This window comes from Onychomys torridus, chromosome 6 (assembly GCF_903995425.1).
Source record: "Onychomys torridus chromosome 6, mOncTor1.1, whole genome shotgun sequence".
In the NCBI taxonomy this organism is placed as follows: Eukaryota; Metazoa; Chordata; class Mammalia; order Rodentia; family Cricetidae; genus Onychomys; species Onychomys torridus.
In genome coordinates this window covers 35,065,627-35,086,918 of record NC_050448.1, presented here as the reverse complement: position 1 = coordinate 35,086,918, position 21,292 = coordinate 35,065,627, and the positions used below count along the sequence as shown (strand labels likewise).

The 21,292-nt window shown below is 41.1% G+C and overlaps 2 protein-coding genes across 7 annotated transcripts in view; one reads left to right on the top strand and one right to left on the bottom strand.

Moving 5' to 3' along the window:
- The window catches only part of Nbea (neurobeachin), a 551,973-nt gene that overhangs the window by 383,699 nt on the left and 146,982 nt on the right, over positions 1-21,292 (top strand). The gene's annotated exons all lie outside the window — the stretch shown is intronic.
- On the bottom strand, positions 1,125-3,618 carry Mab21l1 (mab-21 like 1). The gene has a single exon (XM_036189954.1). The coding sequence runs from the start codon at positions 3,046-3,048 to the stop codon at positions 1,969-1,971; it is 1,080 nt and encodes a 359-aa protein (XP_036045847.1). The 5' UTR covers positions 3,049-3,618; the 3' UTR covers positions 1,125-1,968.

The window sequence follows — 21,292 nt, the reverse complement described above, 5'->3', positions numbered from 1 at the left end:
TTTCCATTATTACATCCATTTTTCATCTCCTGAATTAAATGGATTTCACATATGGATTTAAAAGGCAGAAAAGCGGGTTCTTTATAAGCTTTGATTTAAATGTACACACACCGAATACTCTAGTACTCACATTCCATTCCAGAAGGTGCACATTTGGAGCTTTGGAATGGCATACCTGTTGGCTAAATTTTATCTTGTGGATTTTAGCTCCTGACCATCAGAGAAACCCTACAGCACAGCACCCTTCTGAGATGTGTTTCACTGGTTTCTTATGTCACTGTAAGATTTGTAAATCCCTTCTGAGGGTAAGAAGCTGAGATATGGGGTGTTCAATGTCATTCTGAAAAAGGTCTTTAAGTCACTTCAAAAGCTGTTCTAAAATAGTCAGACTTGAGCCTTATTGTTTATATTTAAGTTTTATGCAGAAATGGAACAGTAAAGAACATTATTTGTAAATGAGCAAAGGAAATTCTGAAGTTTATTGCCACCTGAATGAACTAATGCAGAGCCTTAGTCTCAGGCCTCTCAACACTTGTTGATCAGGGAGAAACAACCAAAGCCCCCGGTGTAGTGAGGGAAAGTGCTGTGCTTAACAAGGAAGAACTTGTTTTGATGGTTTGCCATTAGCTTTCCTGTGTAGTAAGAATGGATTGTGGTTTTCTGATCAATTTCTTCCAATAACCCTTGTCATGTTAAAATGGGTTGATAAAGTATTTGGTTTAAAGATATGTTCATTGTATTATTTAGATTTCATATGGAAACCAGAGTTTTTATTATGACTTTAAGTTAATTTTCTCAGAATTTGCTGCTTTTAAACTCAGTAATCTCTATTGCCATGATAGATTTTCCCCCTTATATTGTCAAAAAGCTACAGAAATACTAACCAGAAGCAAGGTCTCAAAGGTAAATTATAAATGTGTCAGTTGTAGAAACGAACCATCTAGTAAATTAGAAACTGAGGAAATGGATATTTTCTATAGCTATTCAGAAAAGAGCCCCTTTAATGTGTATGTTTAGTGATTTTATTAGCCTGTTGGTCAAAACGTTTAAAATACTCGAGTTGATATTCAAAAGGAAGCATTAGCTCTTCTGACAGAAAACAATTTAAAAATGAGACACAACAATTGGGTAGTTTACTTCATTTATTATCTTCTAATTAAATAAAATCAACAGAAATTAAAATCTAAATCACAAAAGTAATTATCCAGTGTATTTCAAGTGCATTTTCAAATATATATATAATTCAGATATTCAAGCGTTATTATATAAGCTGAATTCAAATTTCTTTGAATATATTTAAATAACATTTCAAGTATACTTACGGAATGTTAGAACAAGCAATATATTTGAAACAAAATGTAAACTTTTTTTTTTTAAGTTCAGACACTTCACAGACAGGTTAAGTACCAGGAGGAAATCTACCTTTAAATGCATCTCTGTTCGTGGAAAGTGTCTGGAAGTTTCCAAATGGCAATTTCAGTTCTGTTCACCAAATCACAAAACACCAACATCCACACTTTCAAAGACAACATGAGATCACAATTTTTTGTTACAAATCAAAATATACATTACTCGCTCCTTCCGATCCTTCCGATGGCACATCCAGGTCGTGTTTCCTGGAAGGCAGCCGCCTAAGTTTCAAGATCGCTATAATCCTTTGACGGAGTTGGCCATGGTCTTGCGTTGTTGCCCTGCAGTTTTCCGGTTTTGTGTACTTTTCAGGAGAGATGGGAGATGCCTGCTTAAAGATACTTGTGGGTGTAGGTTTCCCCCTGTGTTTCCCTACTCCATTCCCTCCTCTTTTAGGGGTGTGTGAGATGATGCATGAAAGTTGTGCTGTTGCTCCTTCTGAAGGAAGAGCGTGTTTGCACTGTCTCAGGAAATACTAAATAGGAATCAACCAGGAAGTTTTCATTTCGTCGGGACTCTGACAAGAGTGATCTTGTCGGCCCTGGATTAGATCATCCTCTAGAGTTTTTCCAGACTTTTGGGGTTGGTCAGGATCTCCCTTGCCAGTCGCCACGTTTGTTTAGCAGCGTTTTCCAGAGCCGAGTGCGGTTTACCTTGAAACAGATCCAAGTTCGGCAAGAAGTAGTGGGGACACCGCCGACACTGCAAGCAGGAGATGAGCTGCAGCAGGATTCCGTTCAGCCGGTCGCCCAGGCAAGCCTCGTCCCAGTCCGACTCCCGGGGATGCTTCTCACACTCGTAAGACACTAGAGTCTTCATGTGGTAGTTGTTGAGGGGCTGGCCTGGCAACTCCAGGTGGCGGTCGCGTAGGGTTTTCAGGATAGAGAGACATTTCTTCCTGCAGCCCCCCATTTGCAGTCTGTTCTCAGCCTCTGCAAACTGCAGCACCCAAGCGTCGCTCTCCGCCGAGCTCTGCTTGCCGGCCAGGGAGTGGCACTCCTTGGACAACAGATTGAACCCCTCGGCCTTGACCTCTGCCACTCGGTTGGGTCCTGGCCAGGGGATGTGGGGAAGCGGCCAGTGGGCAGCACTCCGCGGCCAGATCCCGGTGCATTTAAAGGCCGGGGTGATCTGTACCACGTACCTATCGCGGATTCTCAGTTTCACTTCGCTCGTGTCAGCCACCATCTTTACTACATCCCTGTAGCTGCACTTGTCCACCGCCTGAGCCACCAGCGTCTGAAACCTGGAGCGGATTTTGCGTGCGGAGAGGTAGCCAGAGGCGGTGATGAATTCCACCCAGAGGGACATGCTCCTCTTGCGCCCGTCGCTCAGCTTCAGCACCGCGCAGCCAGGCAGAGAGCCGTCGTCCACGAAGTTAAACACCCCCATCTGGTTCAGATAGAGTACCACCTCGAACTCGGTGGGAGAGATGACCTCCAGGCCCTCATAGCGGTTGTCCATCTCGTTGAGGGAGCTGATGAAGCGCGGTTCCTGCACCTCCACCTCCTTCAGGACGTCGGAGACCACTTTGCAGACTTCCCGGATGGTTTTGGCGATGGCAGCTTTCCTGGCCTGGCATTTCTCGTTGTAGTACTTATTCAGGTGGTAGACCAGCTTGGCCTGGGCCGCGATCATGTTGGGGCAGAGATCCGGATTGTACACCGGAGTCTCACAATACGCTGTGGGATCCAATGCGGCTGCTAGCGCTGGAGCCAACTTCGGTGGTGAAAGGGGGCCACGCGCAAAAGGCACCTAGCCTCTCTCGGACAGGCTGCAGTGGGGGCCGCCCTGCCCGGCCGGCCTTTTATCCGCGAGCCTAGCCGGTCTTAAAGTGAAAGGCTGCACTCTCCCCCTCTCTCCTCCGTTAAAGAATCCGTGTCTGAGAGAGACGCGTGGAGAGAGCACCTTCTCAGTAAAAACAAAAGTTGCGCTGAATCCCAGCAAAGCTCTTCCAGTAGTCAAAATAGTCACCCCTTTCCGTATTTATTTACGTTTTCCCATAATCATGGTGTGTACAGGACTGTTAATCAGACGGAGGAAAAAATGTGCCGAGTGTGTGTCGGGGTGAGTGTGTGTCTGTCAGAAGAAGCTGCTGTTGGTTTGTGTAAAAGCCCAGATGCACTCGTGTGGAAATTATAAAGGCAGGGCCAGGCAGGCGGGCGGCCAATCGCCACTGGGCTCGTCACGACAGCCTCCCCCAGCTTCAGCCCGGCTAATTAATCCCCCCTCGTGGATAGAGGCACAGAAACCAAAGGTAGGAAGCTGCTGCCGGCAGAAAACCATCCAGGCCACCTAGACAGGTTGGAAAGCAAGAGGAAATCTGGCTTTGGTATAACTTGAAGCATATTGACACTTGGAAAAGCCTTGGCTAAGAGAAGTGGCTCTGTGCTGTAAAGCCTGCTTGTCTGTTCCCCTCCGATGAGCTATCCAGGTGTGCTAATGGTCATCCTCCAATTAGTGAAGTCAACCGGGCTTTCTAGAACAAAATCACTAACTTTGATTTAGAGTAAGGTAATTAACACCCGTTAATCCTTGGGGTCTTCTTAATGCAAGTTAGAAGTTTGCTTCTTAACAGACTAATGGCTTCAGATGGAGAAGTCCTCCAGTTTTTCTCCATGTTGGGTGTTCCCAATCAGAACACTTTTCCAAACCTTAGGCAGAACCTGTTCTCTTTTTACCTAGGTTTCCCCCTTTTCATTCGCTGAGAGGAATCTGAAATTACTGCAGAGTGGGGTAGATAATATCTACCCAGTTAAAAGAGGGGTGATTAGAACAAGTTCGCCTGTCTGCAGCTAGGCTGGCCAGTGCTAAAATAACAAACTGCAGTGAAAGCTGCATGCTCGTTCGGGAATACTTTCCACACCATCGCCGGGATTCAGATGGGCTGTGTTGGACAGAAGGCTCTAGAGGATTCACAGAAGTGGGCTTTACACTGAGAACTTGAAGGTGTGGCCTTTCAGCCTTGGCTGCTCCTGCAGGCTTAAAGACAGATCTCCCATCACAGGTATCCTTAGCGGTGGCCAACAGTAGGTTCCTAATCTTATGGGATTTCATAATTTGATTAAGGGAAGATGGCCAATGCCTTCAAAAGTTAATTTGTAACCATTCAGGTTTAGGTTTGTCTGTTTGTTTTAATTTGTTTCATTCTGGAAATTTTCAAAGAAATGAACCTTTCTAAATTTTGGAACCCTAAGGAGGTGTTTTAGGGAGCTCCTCCTCCTTCCCAGACCATCACCAGATGAGTCCTCAGTGCACCGGAACTAAAGAATGAGTGGTTAGGGCTTGCAGACTGTTTCCGTTGCCTGCCTCTAGTGCAGAGGCCTGTTTGCTTCATATTAAGGGGATTGCCAGTGTAAGGCTAGAGTAGCACCTGTGTAAGCACTTGTAACGACTCCTGTTCACGACTCCCAACTTTTGAGCATCACGGGGCCACCTCCAATTTAGTTTCTTGTTACCCAAGAGTGATAGATTCCGATTTAGATTAAAATAGTGAGTAACATTTGGGGCTCACAATGGCAGTCTATTCCATTCCCCCCAAGACATTCTGTTCCCTCGGGAGAGTGGACTAGGGATTCTCAAAACCCCTCCCCAGTTTTCAGGCGTCGCGGGTGAACGCACTGCTACCTTTTGGCAGCTGAAGAGGCGGTGGAGGAGGCAACCCAAAGCGCCAGACCGACAGGAAAGAACTGTGCGGCAAAGGAGCGGCTGCTGGGGACGCGCGGGTCATCAGGGTGGGGTGCGGCAGGCAACCTCTCCCCGAGGCCCTTGCGCCTTCCCCAGCTCCCTTCCTTGATTCATCTGTTCTCAGGCTAATTGTAAAGCTTTCTGTGTGTCTGGGTGTCCCCACTCTCCTCCACTGCTGCAAACCACACTTGGTGCCCTTATGCCACTCTGCTCTCGCCGCCTGCCCGCCCTCGAGTGGCTCCGTCCTAGAAGTGACCTGTTCTCGGGCTTCAGTGCAACCCAAGGATATTTGGCCCTGACCTGCCTGAGAGATCGCGCGCCGGATGCCTCACCCCGGCCTATGGGGCTCGAGGTAGCTCCAAGGCCGAGTCCCTAGCAGTTCCCTATGTCCGACTGTGGGACTCGGCATGCCGTGGCCGCCGACCGCAGCCTGGCGCAGGTGGCGCATCTTTCTGGGCTCGCTGTGCGGCTTAATTGGGTTAAAGCGAAGCTAAACACTGAAGCACTTTGTGCAAACTAATTGATGCAACCGAAGCCCTTCCCTAACGATTTTTCACTTGGAGCAAAAGAACCACGAAAGTCGTTAGTCCTGGAGTGTTGCAGGGTAGTGAGGCCACGGGTTTCTGGAAGGCCAGGCCGGCCAGGCGTCCTGAAGCACCCACCACGCCGGGTGCTGACAGTGATTTACATAAAACTGGACTCCCGGCGGCTATTGTCGCCGTAGGTTGACCCGGCGGCTTAGAATAACACTAGCTGGCCTTTCTAGCTGCTGCTACCCGGAGCGTCTGCTACCCTGAGCCCGGGAAATGAACTGCGCCTGTAGCTGAATCCTTCCGCAATCTCAACACTCCTCATTGTAGAAGGAAAACTAAACAGCTGATGGCTGCTTCTTCCCTCCATGCTTTCTTTAATTGAATTGCCCATGGAGAGGAATTAAAATTAACGATGTATTTTTGTGTAATTCACCTGATTTTAATCGAGGTTTTGGCTTTAGATATTTTTGTGCTGGTAAATTATTAACTACTTAATAGTAATTTTAATTTAAAAAATCATTCGACATATTGGATTGTTTGAACTGATGATGTTATACAGAAGTGATATAAAATCTGTTTTATTATGTGAAAAGTCTGTATAAGAACTGGATTGATGCCAGTCGATTTTTTTAAATACAATCTTACGGAGTATCAGAAGAAAAGCTGTGTGTGCCTCGTGTTTAAAGACATAAATGGTGAATTGTTTTCAGTGGTATGCATGTAGGCATCCTTGACATGAGCTAATAATAGAACGATAATTGAAGAAAAGTGACCTGATTGGAGGGAAAAGAAATACCCAAGAATCTCATGATGTAACCACTGAGATGCCTGCATTGGAATGGAGTTTAGGCTTTAACTAAGGCAGCCTGGATTTAAAATATTCCAGTTAGGGAAAACAAATCTAGCTAAGACACACGCCTTTTATCATAACATCTAGCCATATTTGTGTAGGTAAAACAAATGTTGTGAACTTTAGCACTAGGAAAGGGCTAATAATAAGGACGAGACAACTGTTTCTGAAGTGTGCCGGTGGGGGTGCACTTCCATGGCCTGTGCAGAGCCATGCATGCAGTCTCCTACAAGGACTTCAAGAAAAACTGCATTGTGTTCAGAAGTGCAGGAGCCTAAGGTTTCTAGGGGGGTTGTTGTTGTTTTCTTTTTTGTTTAAATGACTAAACTCAAATTGCAAGATTTCACCAGTGGCAACCTTCTGGAAGCTTCTAAGGGATGTGAGTGAGCAGTTACAGTGCTCACATACACCCACAGTCCTCCGTGTTTTCATTATCTGCCAGCAGCTAGTTTATTCACAACTGTTCATGAACTTAAAGTTTCATTTTTAATATGTGCTTATTACTCCGGAGACTTTAAAAGAATATGAAGTTGTTTTTATTAAATTATTTATCTCTACTGCTGGAGTAGCTTTGAAGGCTCATCCTGTGCATCTGATTTCTTCCCTTCTCTCTTTTCTAAAAATGGACCCTGACTACTTGAAATGTTTCTTTCTGCCAGACACAATATATTCCCCTCCTTTACACTAGAGAAATTAAAGACAGATATTTGTGTAGGGTTTTCTTTATGTGTCAGATTAAATAATGTGAAGGGGGCGGAGTCTGGCAATTTGATGGCATTTATATCTTTCTTCCTATTGTGACTTCTGGTATAAAAGCACTTAAACAAAATAGCTTGAAAGTTTCAGGGATTTCTTAAAGTTATTATTTTGTTTTTGAAAGTCAGGTACATTACAAAGTGAGGCAGGAGATTAAGGTCAGTGTTTGTATGACATAGACCTGTTCTGTTTCTTCAGTCTGAGCACCCTAAGAATGGAGGTCAATTTTTAAAAATGGCTTGAATGATGGAGTCCATTACCTCAGTGTTCTTTGTTACCCTGGTGCACAGTTGTACAGTCACATCTGTAGCGGCAAATACTTTTTTCAACACTATTCCTTAGTGTTGCCATTAGTGAGAGTTGAAAAGAAAGTCACTTAGAGATTAAAGATGCCAGTTGGAAGTAAAGGTCTAAAGATCACCACCCCTGCTTGATTGGCAGCCAGACTTTTCCTTTTATAGATAAGGGAGTTAAAAGTTCAGCTTGTATATGTAATCCTCTCAGTTTCCTCTCTTCATTTGAATATGTACATGGAAGTGCAGTATTTCAAGTTGCTTCTGTAAATTGGGGCAGAGGTGGGGAAGAAAAAAAAGATTGAGGAGAACTTAACAATGAAAACCATTTTTTATTGTCCATATGAATTGTGTCTCTGATTTCTTCCAATTGTCTGTGGACAATGGGATTTACATTCACTTGAGTGTCATGGAATGATGATCCCTCTGTCCTTCCTCAGAACCCTTGGTAACATCCCCAGGTTCATTGTGACAAAACTAAAATTGTTTTTGTTAAATCTCAGCCTGAATTCTTCATTCAGATATCACAGAAATAAGTAGACAGGGTAAATGGACTCATCACTTCATTTTTTTTTTCTGTATGAACAAATGAGAACAAGGACACCCCATAACAAATCACAAACCTGAATTTACAGGATTTTATATGTGTGACTGCGGCCCCAGTGCTCTGAGCAGGCTGCATTTTTATTACACTTAGAGAAAACAGTAGAACCAGGTGTGATCAGCTTGTTAATCTAAGACTGCACTGCTGTTATTATTACTTCATATACTGTGTATGATTAAGACACTGGAGCTTTTTTTTTTAAGTGAACAAAGCATTCCTATAAATTGGGCTTTATTGTAATTTTCAGTAAAAATTATTAACTAAAGTGCCACTTTAAAGTAATTATACCACAGAAAATGATCACCTCTTACAACATTTATGTAATGGCAAATATTTGACAGAAAAGGGGACATTAGTGTACAAATAGGAATTGTCTTGTACATATAGGTATAGATGGTAAATGTTTGCAAACAGACTCCCACATAATATTGTATTTTCCCTTCTGACTATAGTCACTATACTAAGGATGTAAATTTTAGTTTACCAGTGTATACTATTTCCTAAAAGCACAATTTTTCATATAGTGGTATGTTAAAAATATCAAGTGGAAAGCAGAATTGATAAACAGTACTTTAAAATTTATATATCCTTTTTATTTTATCTGAATAAAAAATTAAAATCAAGATCATAATTTGAAAGTATTTTTAAATAAAAATTGAGGATCCTGTTAAGTAAAAACACTAGCTTTACTTTGATATGAAATCTGCTTCATAAAGTTGGGTGTAGGGCTGAAGAGATGACTCAAGAGCTAAGGGCAATCAATGGTTACTCTTCTAAAAGACCTAGGTTCAATTCCAGCGCCCACGTGGTGACTCAAAACCATCTGTAACTCAAGCTCCAGATTGATATGCAGGCAAACCATTCACACACATAAAATAAAATAAAAATAACTCTAAAAAATACAGTTGGGTATATTGAACTATAATTTACAAATAGTACTATTCCAGTCTGTGAAGTTTTCATATGAATGTACCATCCAATGAACTCTCAAATGAATTAGCAATATTTGAGGCATATTTGTTATTTAACATCTTTATGGCAAAAGAAAGAAATCTCACCAACTGTCAGTATTTTATTTTACTTTGAAATTGCTTAAATCTTTCTTTTACATGATATAAAATGAGACTATGAAGTAATTACAGCTAATACTAAATAATGCATGCACATTCTTGCATCATATGCTTCAGAACCAAGTTTCGTATAAATGCACATTGTTACTTAAATTTAGATGGTCAAGAATACCAAACAAAAAATTAGTAAAGTGTCCAAATATGGATATTTTTGTTAATGTTTCTGCTTTCCCAGATAGCTCTAGTGGAACTTGTAACTAGTCTTTAATCCCCCAAGATACACAAATTATTAATGCTTTCTGTTTTATATTTTTATTTGCAATTTAAAAAGAAATTTTAATGTTACACAAGCTTATTAAATAACATTATTATTTAATGTTACAGGCCTATTAAGAAAAAAGTTATTGCTTTCTTAACAATCTTAAACCATTTTTTAGCAAACATTCTTTTCAGTGTTTATAAAATAGCCTGCACTTGCACACATGCATACACGAATGCGCACACACACAACCATAGTATTTCAGATAGTAAAAGATTGAATTGGCTTTTTGTGTTTTTACATTAATCTGTCAAAAGGAAACAGGGACTAAATATAGACTTTATTTTCAGGAACATTCCATAACGTTTTTTTTTTATTTATTTTTATTTATGTGAATGTATGTGTGTATGAGAGAGACAGAGACAGAGAGACACAGAGAGAGAGAATGTATGCCGTGTGTGTAGGTGCCTGTGAATTAGTCCAGAAGACTGTATATCAGATGCCCTGGATTACAGGCAATTGTGAGATGCCTGATGTGGGTGTTGGGAACCAAATTCAGGGTTTCTACAGAAGGGCAGCAAGCCCTCATCCTTAGAGCCTTCTCTTCAGCCCCTATGGACCAGTTCTTACCCGTTTTCAATAATACCTTCATAGATTGCTAGCAAGTGGATTTAAAAACTACTAACTAGAAATTTGACAATTTCTATTTAGCCACATGCATTTCAGTGCTGTGCACTTTTTGTTATAAGATCAAGAAGCTTAAATGTCAGTAGCTATTCTGTTCATGAAAAACCTATACTTCTCAGACGTTCACCTACATTGATAACTACCCATGCACATAAAAATGTCTTTACGAATTTAAAAGCATTTCCGACTTTTGCGACAGACCAAGGTTACTTTTTCGTAACCTTCACCTGTATTTGATAAGCAGAATGCATAATTCATTGGGGGAAGAGTGGGTGTGGGTTTGTTCCTGGGTTGGGGCTTCCTAGTAGGCAGCCCAGTTCTTCATTTGTTTTTCTCTCCACGCTGCATTAGCACGTTTTCCCCTGTGTGCATCTGCCAGCACACAATTTAGCCACGGGCATCTGTAGACCTTGTGGTGATCAGTATTGCAGGCAAAAGCCATATGTGTTTAAATAAAAAAATAATCTCTTTATTTCATTTGCTGTTTTAACTGGATGGATAACTTTTGTGCCTCAAGACAGAAGAAGAAAAAAAATACAGAAATAATTAATTGCCTCTATTCTTAAGGCAGTTTCATTTCCCCCTCCAATATGGAATGCTTGTCAGCTCTCCTGATAAATGACTGCATGTATTTGCATAGATTTTACATTAACACAAAAATTAGTTTTATTTGTGAAAAACTAGTTTACATAATAATATAAAGTCAGTGTTATTGATTACATTTTTAAGCATGATGATTGTAGAGAGACTGTATGTAACATTCTAACTTTTCAAAGGTCTGGTCAACTTGTTCCCTAATTTAAACTTTCTCTTTAATTATTTATATTGCTTTGTATTAACTAGATATAAATGTGTAGTTATAAAATTTCTAGTTTTAACAAGCATCTTTAAAAGGTATTAACCACAGTCATTTCAGACACATAGCATGTAGTAGCACTCATTTGGATAAAATATTATTTAAACTTTACCAGGGAATTTTTTGAAAATATTCATTATGATCTGCATACATTTCAAAATATTGGAGGAGCATGTCATGGGACTGGTCTAATTTTGATAGTCATGTTATCCCAAGAGCACACACCATATTGGATGTATGCAGTTGAACTCTTTCCTGGGAAGTTATTTCTAATGTATCTGAGAACCGTCCTCTTCACTCTTGTCCCATTTCCTTAAATGTATTGAATTGAATACCCTAACCCAGTCTTAAGATAGAATTAAAAACACCAACAGCAACAGCAACAAAAACAAACAAAAAAACCACTATCCTGGAGCTGTCTGGGTTCTGAAAAGAGTCCCCATCCAAGAGGCAGGCAGGAAGCGGATGATATGGCATCATGTTGTCTAGAGGCAGCTTGCTAATTACATGCCGTCCTTGTATTATCCATGTTGTGGAAAATGCAAGTATGTTCAGTGCTGTTAGTTACGTCACAAAGCTTTTCATATAGTACACTGGATCCTCAAGAAACAGACTGACTATACTGAAAGGCAACGCAAACCCAGAGTATCTCTGCCACTTCTTGATTCCAGGCCACCCTGGGTGCCAGCTGTCACAGCTCAGCTAATGATGACAAATGCCCCTCTCTATGCAGATTGCCGAGCTTGCAGGCTGCTGTGAGGCAGCCAGATTACCTTTCTTCAGATAGTAACTTAACCTTTTAAGTTCATGTCAAAAGCAAATGATTGGTTGTGATAGTTTCAATATCTGTATCTTTAAAAAACCAAAATCATAGTAACACCTTAGGATGCTATGAAATTTGTTTCACTGTATGATTGGCAGCCTTCACCTTGGATGCTATAATGTTCTTAGTGAGACCTATGTGGGATATATGGCACAGCCAGTCTCAAGAATATGTATTTGAACCAGCTTTAAATCAGGTAAGAGGAATAATTGAGAAAAGCTGGTGAAATTCTGGGGGTGAAAATGTGTTCTCTTTTTCTCTTCATATGAATGCTGGAGCCTCTTTCTCTGTGTATAGACCCTGCATGCTCCAAATGAGTGGAGGATTATTCTTTATACTTGAGTCAACATGAGGGGTGGGGTGGAGAACAATACTCAGTGAATGTGCGATCTCATTCAGTCTGCAAAAAAAATGTTAGGCCTCACAAATGAAGAAACCAAGATTGAGAAGGCTAAGAGTCTTACCAAGGGTCACACAAACAATTTCAGAGCCAGGTTGGTCTGACAGTGGCTGGTGTTGGCTCTACAGCATGTGGACTACATTACAAAGACAAGTATGTGTGGATTCATGTGCTTCCTGGTATTCTTTGTAGCAGCAGATGCTGTGGTAAGTATTCTGAAAAGAAAATTAGAGGCCTGCTTTAAGGATACATTAGCTTAAGTATATGATCAATGAGTTTTAAACTCCATATTATATAATTCTTAACATATTATAAATTTCAATTTTATAAGTTGTTAGTCTTCCACATGGGGAAAATATTTAGGAAGGATACATACTATTCAATGAATATAAAATTGTACTAATTCACCCAAAGATCTATTTCCTTCTAAAACCAGTTGATATTCATAGGTAGGCCTAGTGACATGGCTAGGCAGCTAACGGCATTTGCTGCCCAGCTTGATGACAAGAGTGTGATCCCCAAGATCCAAACAGTAGACAAAGAACATTTTCTCCTGTAAGTTGTACTTTGTATTTTACGTGTGCTCAATAAAGCACATCCCACCTATACACACGAAATAAATAAATATAAACATAAAAGTAAAAACAAAGTTAATGGGCTGTATCTTTATAAAAAGAGAAGTTTAGAAATAAGTGTTTCAACAAGGATTTGCAAAAGTATCTATATACTTCTGTAGGGTTCTGTCATTCATATTGTGTCACTATGTGATATCAATGAGCTGTATAAGCCAAAATAATATATAGCTTTTTGCAAGACTCACTGCAAAATTCCTTTCATCATTAAAGTGAAGCCCTCTCCAAGAATGTTATATAGCCAGGTATAATAACCCAGAGCTGTGTATCATCCTGTCACCTAGGAAGCTGAAACAAGAAGAATTCATTGAATTCAGCCTGGCCTTATAGCAAATCCCAGGCCCTGCATCATCAGCCCCTGTCTCAAAACCAAAATCAAATCAGAACAAAGCTTTGGGAGCCCCAGGGGCTTTCCCCCCTATCAAATGTGAGGATTGCTTTCAGTGATAGACATCTGTCTATTATGTTGTAAAATTTTCATATATATTTTAATTATGATACTTAGAATTTCCAATAAAACTAATGCTTAGCATATGTAAATGTATACAAAGCTTCAAGTGAACATTTTGTTATACCATACCATGCAATTAGTATGAGGAAGAATAAACTTTGCCTCATGAGTCCAACATTCTCTCTCAGGGCAGAAGAGAAATTTAGGGAGTTCTATGCCCTACCCCCCCCCCCCCCCCCCCCCCCCAGCTATGTGTCTCCTCTGTTACCCAGCATGGCTCTCCAGTCCCTCTGCTGAGAAAGAACCCATCACCCACCCACATTCACTAAGAAGCTCTTCCTGATACAGGGCCAAAGTCCCTCCTTGAAAAGCTTACCTTTTAGTAAGGATTTTTCCCTACAGTCTTATTTTTTTAACAGAAGGAGGCCCTTTAAAGTAAGCATGATCAGCCACCACATTACAGCTTTGTTACTCTATAGTAGTCTTTGGTGGGAACTGCTCTTGATAATGATCTCTGCCTGCACCAGTGTTGTGTGGTCCAGCACTCACTCAAAATGCTAGACAGTGGCTGGAGAGCACAATTGTCATGGGGAAAGGCCCATCCTCTGAAGTATACCGGTCCACTCAGCTGTGAGGTCTGTAGTAAATATATTCCCAATTAGTGATGTTTTCAGTTTATGATGTGTTTATTGGAATGCATGTCCATTGCCTGTCAATAATAACTTTATGTCAGATATCAGATTGAATATACCTGTACCCTTCAGTTTTTGTATTGATACCGTGCATGTTTCATGATAGCCACTCCTCTGTTCAAGACCCAAACTTCTACATATGGCTTTTGGTAAATATGATGACTGACTGGAGTGAGTATATTATTCCCAAATGAACTGAGGACTCATACAGCAACTTTCAATAAGTGAGACATTTAAATCAACTTTGGGTACTACCAAAACCCTGTTGCTAAATGCTGTTCATAAATATATGTTTGTGTGTGTGTGCACGCTCGTGCGCAAGTGCATGATAGGTGTATGTGTGATGTGTGTCTGGGTGTTCATCAGAGTACAGGGATACATGTTCCATGGGCATTTGTATGAAGGTCAGAGGACCACCTCAGATGTTAATCCCTGAACTCCCACCTTGTTAAGAGATAGGATCTTTTTGTTGTTCCCTGATGCATAACCAATATCTTATTGGTTTAACATATATGTCTAGAATAATTTTTTGAGATAGGGTTTCTCCATTACATAGTCTTGGCTGTCTTGGAACTTGCTATGTAGACCAGGCTGACCTCAAACTCACAAAGATCCTCCTGTCCCTGCCTCCTGAGTGCTGGTGTTAAAGGCATGCACCATCACACTAGCTGTAACTAGAATTCTAAGTGTATAACTTTTGTTTGTTTCCAACACAGTTTATCTTGCCACTTTGAGGTATTTTTCCTAGGTTTGACTGAGAATAAGTTTTATATTATTATTTTGAGTAAGAACAAACATAACAGCTCTTTCTAAAAAAAAAAAAATGTGAAAATCTACAAATACAGTGTCCATAGCAAAACAGAATCTAGCTTAAATAAATTTAAGGTATCAACTTATCCTAGGTATAGAAAGAACTCAATATATAGACAGATTAAATTCACTAAGTATTCCTTGTCAAATACTTTAAATTCTGGGCTGGGGAAATACTCCAGTCCATAAAGTACTTTCTAGACAAGCATGAAAATCTGAGTTCAAGCTTACAAACATCCATGAAAAGCTAGGCATGGTGACACATACCTTTAGTCCCAGCACTCAGGAGGCAGGGGCAGGTGGATCTCTGTAAGTTTGAGACTACCTGGTCTATAGAGCTAGTTCCAGGATAGCCAAGACTACACAGAGAAACCCTGTCTCAAAAGAAAAAAAAAAGGCATGGTGAAATATGCTTGTAGTCCTGCACTGGGGATGCTAAGACAAGCAAATTCCAGTACATAGACTATGAGGTAAGTCAGGCAAATAAGAGAGCTGTCTCAGAAAACACAGTGGACAGCACTGGAGGAATGCTGCCTGAGGTTGACCTCTGGTCTCTTCGTTGTATGTGGACCCACACATATGAACACACACACACACACACACACACACACACACACACACACACACACACACAGATGTTTAAAATTCTAACCTAGTTTCTTGTGTTTTTATCAGAATGTACATCCCATTTGGAGTGAAGCATACATTTTGACCTGAATCACCTTTTCTGCCAATAGCTTTTGTATCTGTAAACAGAATCACTAGGTTTTATACATGTTTAATGCACAGAAAAGCAAATCAACTTTAAGTACAAATGAAGAGCACCCAGAGCACACAAAGTACTATAGGAATCCTGTGTGTGTTGGCCTGGTACTGTTTTCATTGGGAAATAGTAACAACAGTTTTGAAATCATTTAACGTGAGTGGAGTAAATACTTGTAAAAAGTGATATAGTTAATGTGTTAAAGACAACATGAAATCCTTTAAACTGTGGAACACCTCACTGTCAGCCTTGTGTGGTGGCCCTTTAGTCTTCTCTGTATGTCTACTGTTAAAGTGAGGCCTGAAAACTTTATTCTTTATTAAATTTTATTCATTCATTTATTTATCTGTTGGAGGTGGGCTTGCGTGTAGGCCATGTCACACATGGAGGTCAGATGATAACTCAAGGGAGTCACAGTGGGTTCTCCTGCTGTGTAAATCATCTGCCCTAGAATCTATGCCTCCATCAGCTTTGAGGTGAGCACCTCTCTCTGTGAGCCATCCTGCCAAGGTAGTCTTCCCAACAAGACTCTTTTGCACTGAATCCTTTCCTTGCAGTACATTGCTTCAGTTGACTATCAGCAGACCAGAGTCAGATGGTAAGTAGAGAGCCAAAGGGCCTCCTCCAGTGGGCTGAGTTGTTTAGAATATGCACTGGAGAATTAAATAGTAAGAAACAAGTAAACAATAAAAATGCAAAAACATATTCCACATCTCTATGTTTCTGTGTGTTTAAAAAAAGGCAAAAATCCCATTTATACTCACTTTTTATGAACATTATTTACTTTTAAAATCCTAATTTTCTGTTAGAAGTGAATTTGTGTTTTTATTTGTCAACCCCTCTAACTAAAATAAAATTACTATTATTTATTTATTTTTGAGACAATATCTTTGTGGAGGCCTGGCTGTCCTGAAACCTGCTATATAGACTAGGCTGCCCTTTGACTCACAGTGATCTGCCTGCCTCTGCTTCCCAAGTGCTGGGATTGTTGTGTGTGCTACTGTACTTGGGTCAGGTGAAATGAGTGCTTTTTCCCCAACATTATTGTTACTTTTTAGGTAACAATATAAGAAAGGCAGTCTTCCTGAGCTTTGGCCTTGTTGCTGTGTCTTGGGCAGAGAATAAAGAAGCTCCAACTTTTACAAAAGCAGCATTCAGAGTGCAGAGCTGCCCCTTCTGTATCATCTGGTGGCTTATGCAGTAAGAGGCGTCTCAGTTGTTTTATGAACTCTCTCTCTGTGCTCAGAGGAGTTTATATGTTGGCCACTCTATTGTGCTTCAGTCCCAGCAGACCCACGCACATTCTGCTGAGCATATTTGGGGGATAATTAGAACTAATGAAGCCTGGAACAGATCTAATTCTCTAAGTGATTTATTCCCATGCTCTTGTCTGATGCCCAAGAATTCTCCAGATTATGATCTAGCCCATTTATTTTTTTCTTAGCTTTGTGTTGTCACAGCTATTCTGTTTTTAAGTTGATGTGTTTGTTGCCTTTCATAGACATTAGAAATACATCGGGTCCCTAAAAAGCTGAGAAATAAGTTTCTGAGGAGGTTTTATGTAACTTCTTCATCCCCAAGGTTAGGGGACTGCCAGCCCTTTGCTACCTTTTGTTTGTGTTTAGACCTCAGGGTGCTCATGGCACCTGTGAGTACATTAACCGGATAGGAAGCCTGGAGTAGTCAGTCTCTATCAGAACAGGTACTGGGAAGTGAAACCTGCAAGGGAAATAAGTGGCAATCATTAATGAAGTATTTCTGTGGCTGATATAAGTTTCCCAAGGAAGTCGGGAGGGGTTTAGAAGCTATTGGGATGGCCTTCATTTCAGAGGTCTGTTTCATTAGCAGGGCTTCACTGTGTTGGCAGAGCTGAGAGTGACGTTTTTCCACATGCCCTCACCAAGTAGCCAGTGATTCAGTGGCCTGTAACACTTTAAATCCCATCAGCTAGCTTTCCTTTCCTGTTATAAGTGCTTCAGTGAGCGGCACTTGTGTTAGGAAGGTTAAGGTCTTGGTGGCTTACTAAGGGCATACTAGACCGAGGACAGACACAGTTGCCAACAGAAGAAGGCTATACAGATACTAAAGCGATGCTGCAGTAAGTCAGATGCCCAAGTCTTTGCAGGTAGCTTTTGTAGCCTGTGTGCTTGTACTTGTACTGTGTACTGTGCATTTGTACTCCTCTTGCCAAAGAATTAGGGCAGAATTTTTTAAGAATTGGCACTTTTATGTATTGATCCCTGTCCGTGATATTCTCCATACTCTGTATTTGAGAATAAACGCTTAAGGGCAAAGACCAGTTTATTGCATTCACTGAAATACCTACATCAGTAAAGTTCACCAAGCGGCTGCTTAAAGAGTATTGATGGTCCTAAGATGCCAGCCTACTCCTTGATAAATGTCAGTCTTGACTGTACACCCAAGCCTGTAGCTTCTTCTCATCACATGCCACTCCTCCACCTGGAAGGCAGCCAAACACTCAAAGAACTCATCTTTGGACCTTGGTAGGAAAAGTCATCTGTACATTTTTATCTCATTTAAAAAGACAAAGGCTGTAGTAGAAGAGTTGCCATTAATGACTTCCCCCTGTATTGCGGATGTCCTACAAGCTGCTTCTACTTCGTCCTCTCAAAAGACTGTGGAGTGGACACTGCTGCCTCTTTCATATTGGTAAGACCCTGAGACACAGGGCAACCCAGTAACTCCTATAACCTTTCAAAGCTGGGTATCTGCAAATTTGTGATTTTTATCCATATCTGCTGGCTCCACAGCCCAGGCCCCACTTTCTTGGTTCATATACTAAACCTCTCTTAAGTTTGTTTTCTCGTATGTGAGATAAAGATAAGAATATCTAGATGGTGAGGTTTTTGCACAGATTAAATTAATACACATCAAATACTTAGACTATTTTAAAACTTGTTTTTCCCCAACCCACACAGTACAGCTAGTATTCAGCATTTCTGATTTGAGATCTCCGCACTTATCAAGACTGGCTCCTGGGTGAATATTTGCCAAATGTCTAATTAAGGTAGTAGTATCTATCTTGTTCTTTGTCAAAGACTTTGTTAATTCTACTAGCTATTTTAACCATTTACTGCAATGTTTGTAAAATGAGTAAAGTTTTCATTCCTGCTCTCCAGAAACCCTGGTAACTACACTGAGAACTCTCAAATCTGCATCTTCAGCCAAAACCCTTTCTCCACAGTCCAAGCTCATTTGTCCTGTGGTCTCCACATTCTCTCCCATATCTAAGACACATTTCAGACTGATATCCAAGCTGACTGCCCATACTCCACAAGTAGCAATTCCTTTGTTTTCATACCACATATGCACAGCACCAATAAACCCACTTAGACCAACATTATAGCCATCATTTTCTCTTAAGCGGCATCTCTTCCCTCCTTCCCTCCCCTCTCCCCTCTTCCCTCTTCCCTCCCTCCATTCCTTCCTTGCTCTGTGTATGTGTGTGTGTGTGTGTGTCTGTGTCTGTGTCTGTGTCTGTGTGTCTGTGTGTCTGTGTGCACACCCACTACATGAACATGAGTGTTCATGCACACACATGCAAATACCAGATCAGTTTGTTGGTGTCTTCCACTTGTTCTCTGCCTTGCTTCCTTGAGACAGGGTCTCTCACTAAACCAGAAGTGCAACTTTTCAGCTTTGTTGGATGACTTGCAAGTGCTCAAGATTGTCTATCCCCACCTCTCATCCCAGTGCCAGATGCCATTGTGTCTTCCCCACTTCCTGCAATACCCTTTATTCCCATTTCTCAACATAGCAGCTAGAATGGAGGAGTGAAACATGGATGCAGAACAGCTGAGAGTTTACTTCTTCATCCACAGGCATGAGGCAGTGAGAGCTAACTGGGAATGGATGAGTCTTTTGAAACCTCAACCCTAGCCCCAGTGACATACCTACTCCAACAAAGCCACACCTCCCAGTCCTTCAACAATTCCGTGAGCTGGGGACCCAGCATTCAAATCTGTGAGCCTATGGGGCCATTCCCATTCAAACCAGCACCCCGCTCTGTCTGTCTGTCTGCATTTTCACCGGAAGAGCTGCATTCCTTCCTCATCTGAGTGCTCTCTCTTCCTTCTCAAGCTTGACTTCACTTGACTCCCGGGGTTGGTTGTGTGGAGTTGAGCACTGTTGACATCGAAGTTCATTTGGTTTGGTTTTTGGTTTTTTGTTTGTTTGTTTTTGTTTTTCAATTTTGTGTACATTGCTGTTTTCCCTGCATTCATATCTGTGTGAGAGTGGAACTAGAGTTACAGACAGTTGAGAGCTGCCATGTGGGTGCTGGGAACTGAACCCAGGTCCTCTGGAAGAACAATCAGTGCTCTTAACTGCCAAACTATCTCTCCAAAACCTAAGTTCCTGAATAGCAAGTGACAAGCAGATGACTTTTCTTTGTCCCTTACCCCCAAACTCTAGCACAGGACTGTACACATATGAGGATCTCTGTACAAACATCAGGTGAGAAATTGAGGGGACAGATTAGGGTGTGGAAGTAGTTAAAAGAAAAGTTTCTAAGTGATGATTAGTAACCATTTTTCCTTTGTGCAGATTTCAAATTTAGCTTTCACACATAGTATTTCACCTTAAGTGTTACAGTAATTACATGCCATAACTCATTCTACATGCTAGTTTTCAATTTTCTCTTCTGATAATTATCATTTTTAAAGACTTTATTTATTATGTATATAGTGTTCTGCATGTATGCATGCAGGCCAGAAGAGGGCACCAGATCTCATTACAGATAGTTGTGAGCCACCATGTGGTTTCTGGGAATCGAACCCAGGACCTTTGGAAGAGCAGCCAGTGCTCTTAACCTCTGAGCCATCTCTCCAGCCCCCCTGATAATTATTAAAAACCAAATTTGGTAAGTAGATTGAAATGCTCAGACATTTCAGGCTGCTACTGTGAGCTTGCTTGATCATGAAGCAAGTTTGGAGTTTTATTCCTGACTTGTTACGACTACAAGTGATCATTTTGAGAAAGTCCTTTGTCATCAGTCTTCTCTTAGGCCACTCTGCAGCACAGTTCAAATAAGTCCTTCATTTACATGGCTTGAAGATAAATATTTTCATTTTCCATCATTCACAAATTATGAACTTTCTGTCATTAATTCTGTCTGTAAGCAGTGTCTAAAATGTGCAGTTTTTAGGCTGCTGACAGGGAGTGGATGTGTTAGGCTGCTGTGAACCCAGATATGCAAGCTTATATTGTTTGTAGTGCTTTGTCAACACAAGCTTGGGAACATGGAAACATAGCTCTGAAATTCCTAATATTGGGCTTAAGTAGGGAGCTTAAGTCATTCAGTTATCAGACATTTATTGAGGTCCTCTTAAAGCTCCCCATTTTTCAATGTGAAACTATCCCTGCCTCACAATTTAGAGGTCATTAAGACTGCAAACCACAGACTACACAGTTGCAATTCAGCAAGCAAAGAACCCAGTAAGTCCAGAAGGAGGTACTGAAGAGCTGTGAAGGAGGGATACCCAAACACAGCCCAAGAATGCTGTCTGAGCAAAAGCCTGAAGATGAGTGTGTCAGTCCTAGGAACAAACATTTGTAGAACATAATTTTCTCTTTCCTTCTTTGTAGTCTCAAGCATCAGGACAACTAATTCAGCCACAGGCCATGTTGCTCATAGCTCCTACATAAGGGCAACCCTGCAAGAAAGGTCACACAGCAGGTAGAGTATTTGGCTGCA

Coding starts and splice junctions, on each gene's coding strand:
- Mab21l1 (XM_036189954.1), bottom strand. CDS start 3,048: ATGATCGCGGCCCAGGCCAAGCTGGTCTACCACCTGAATAAGTACTAC.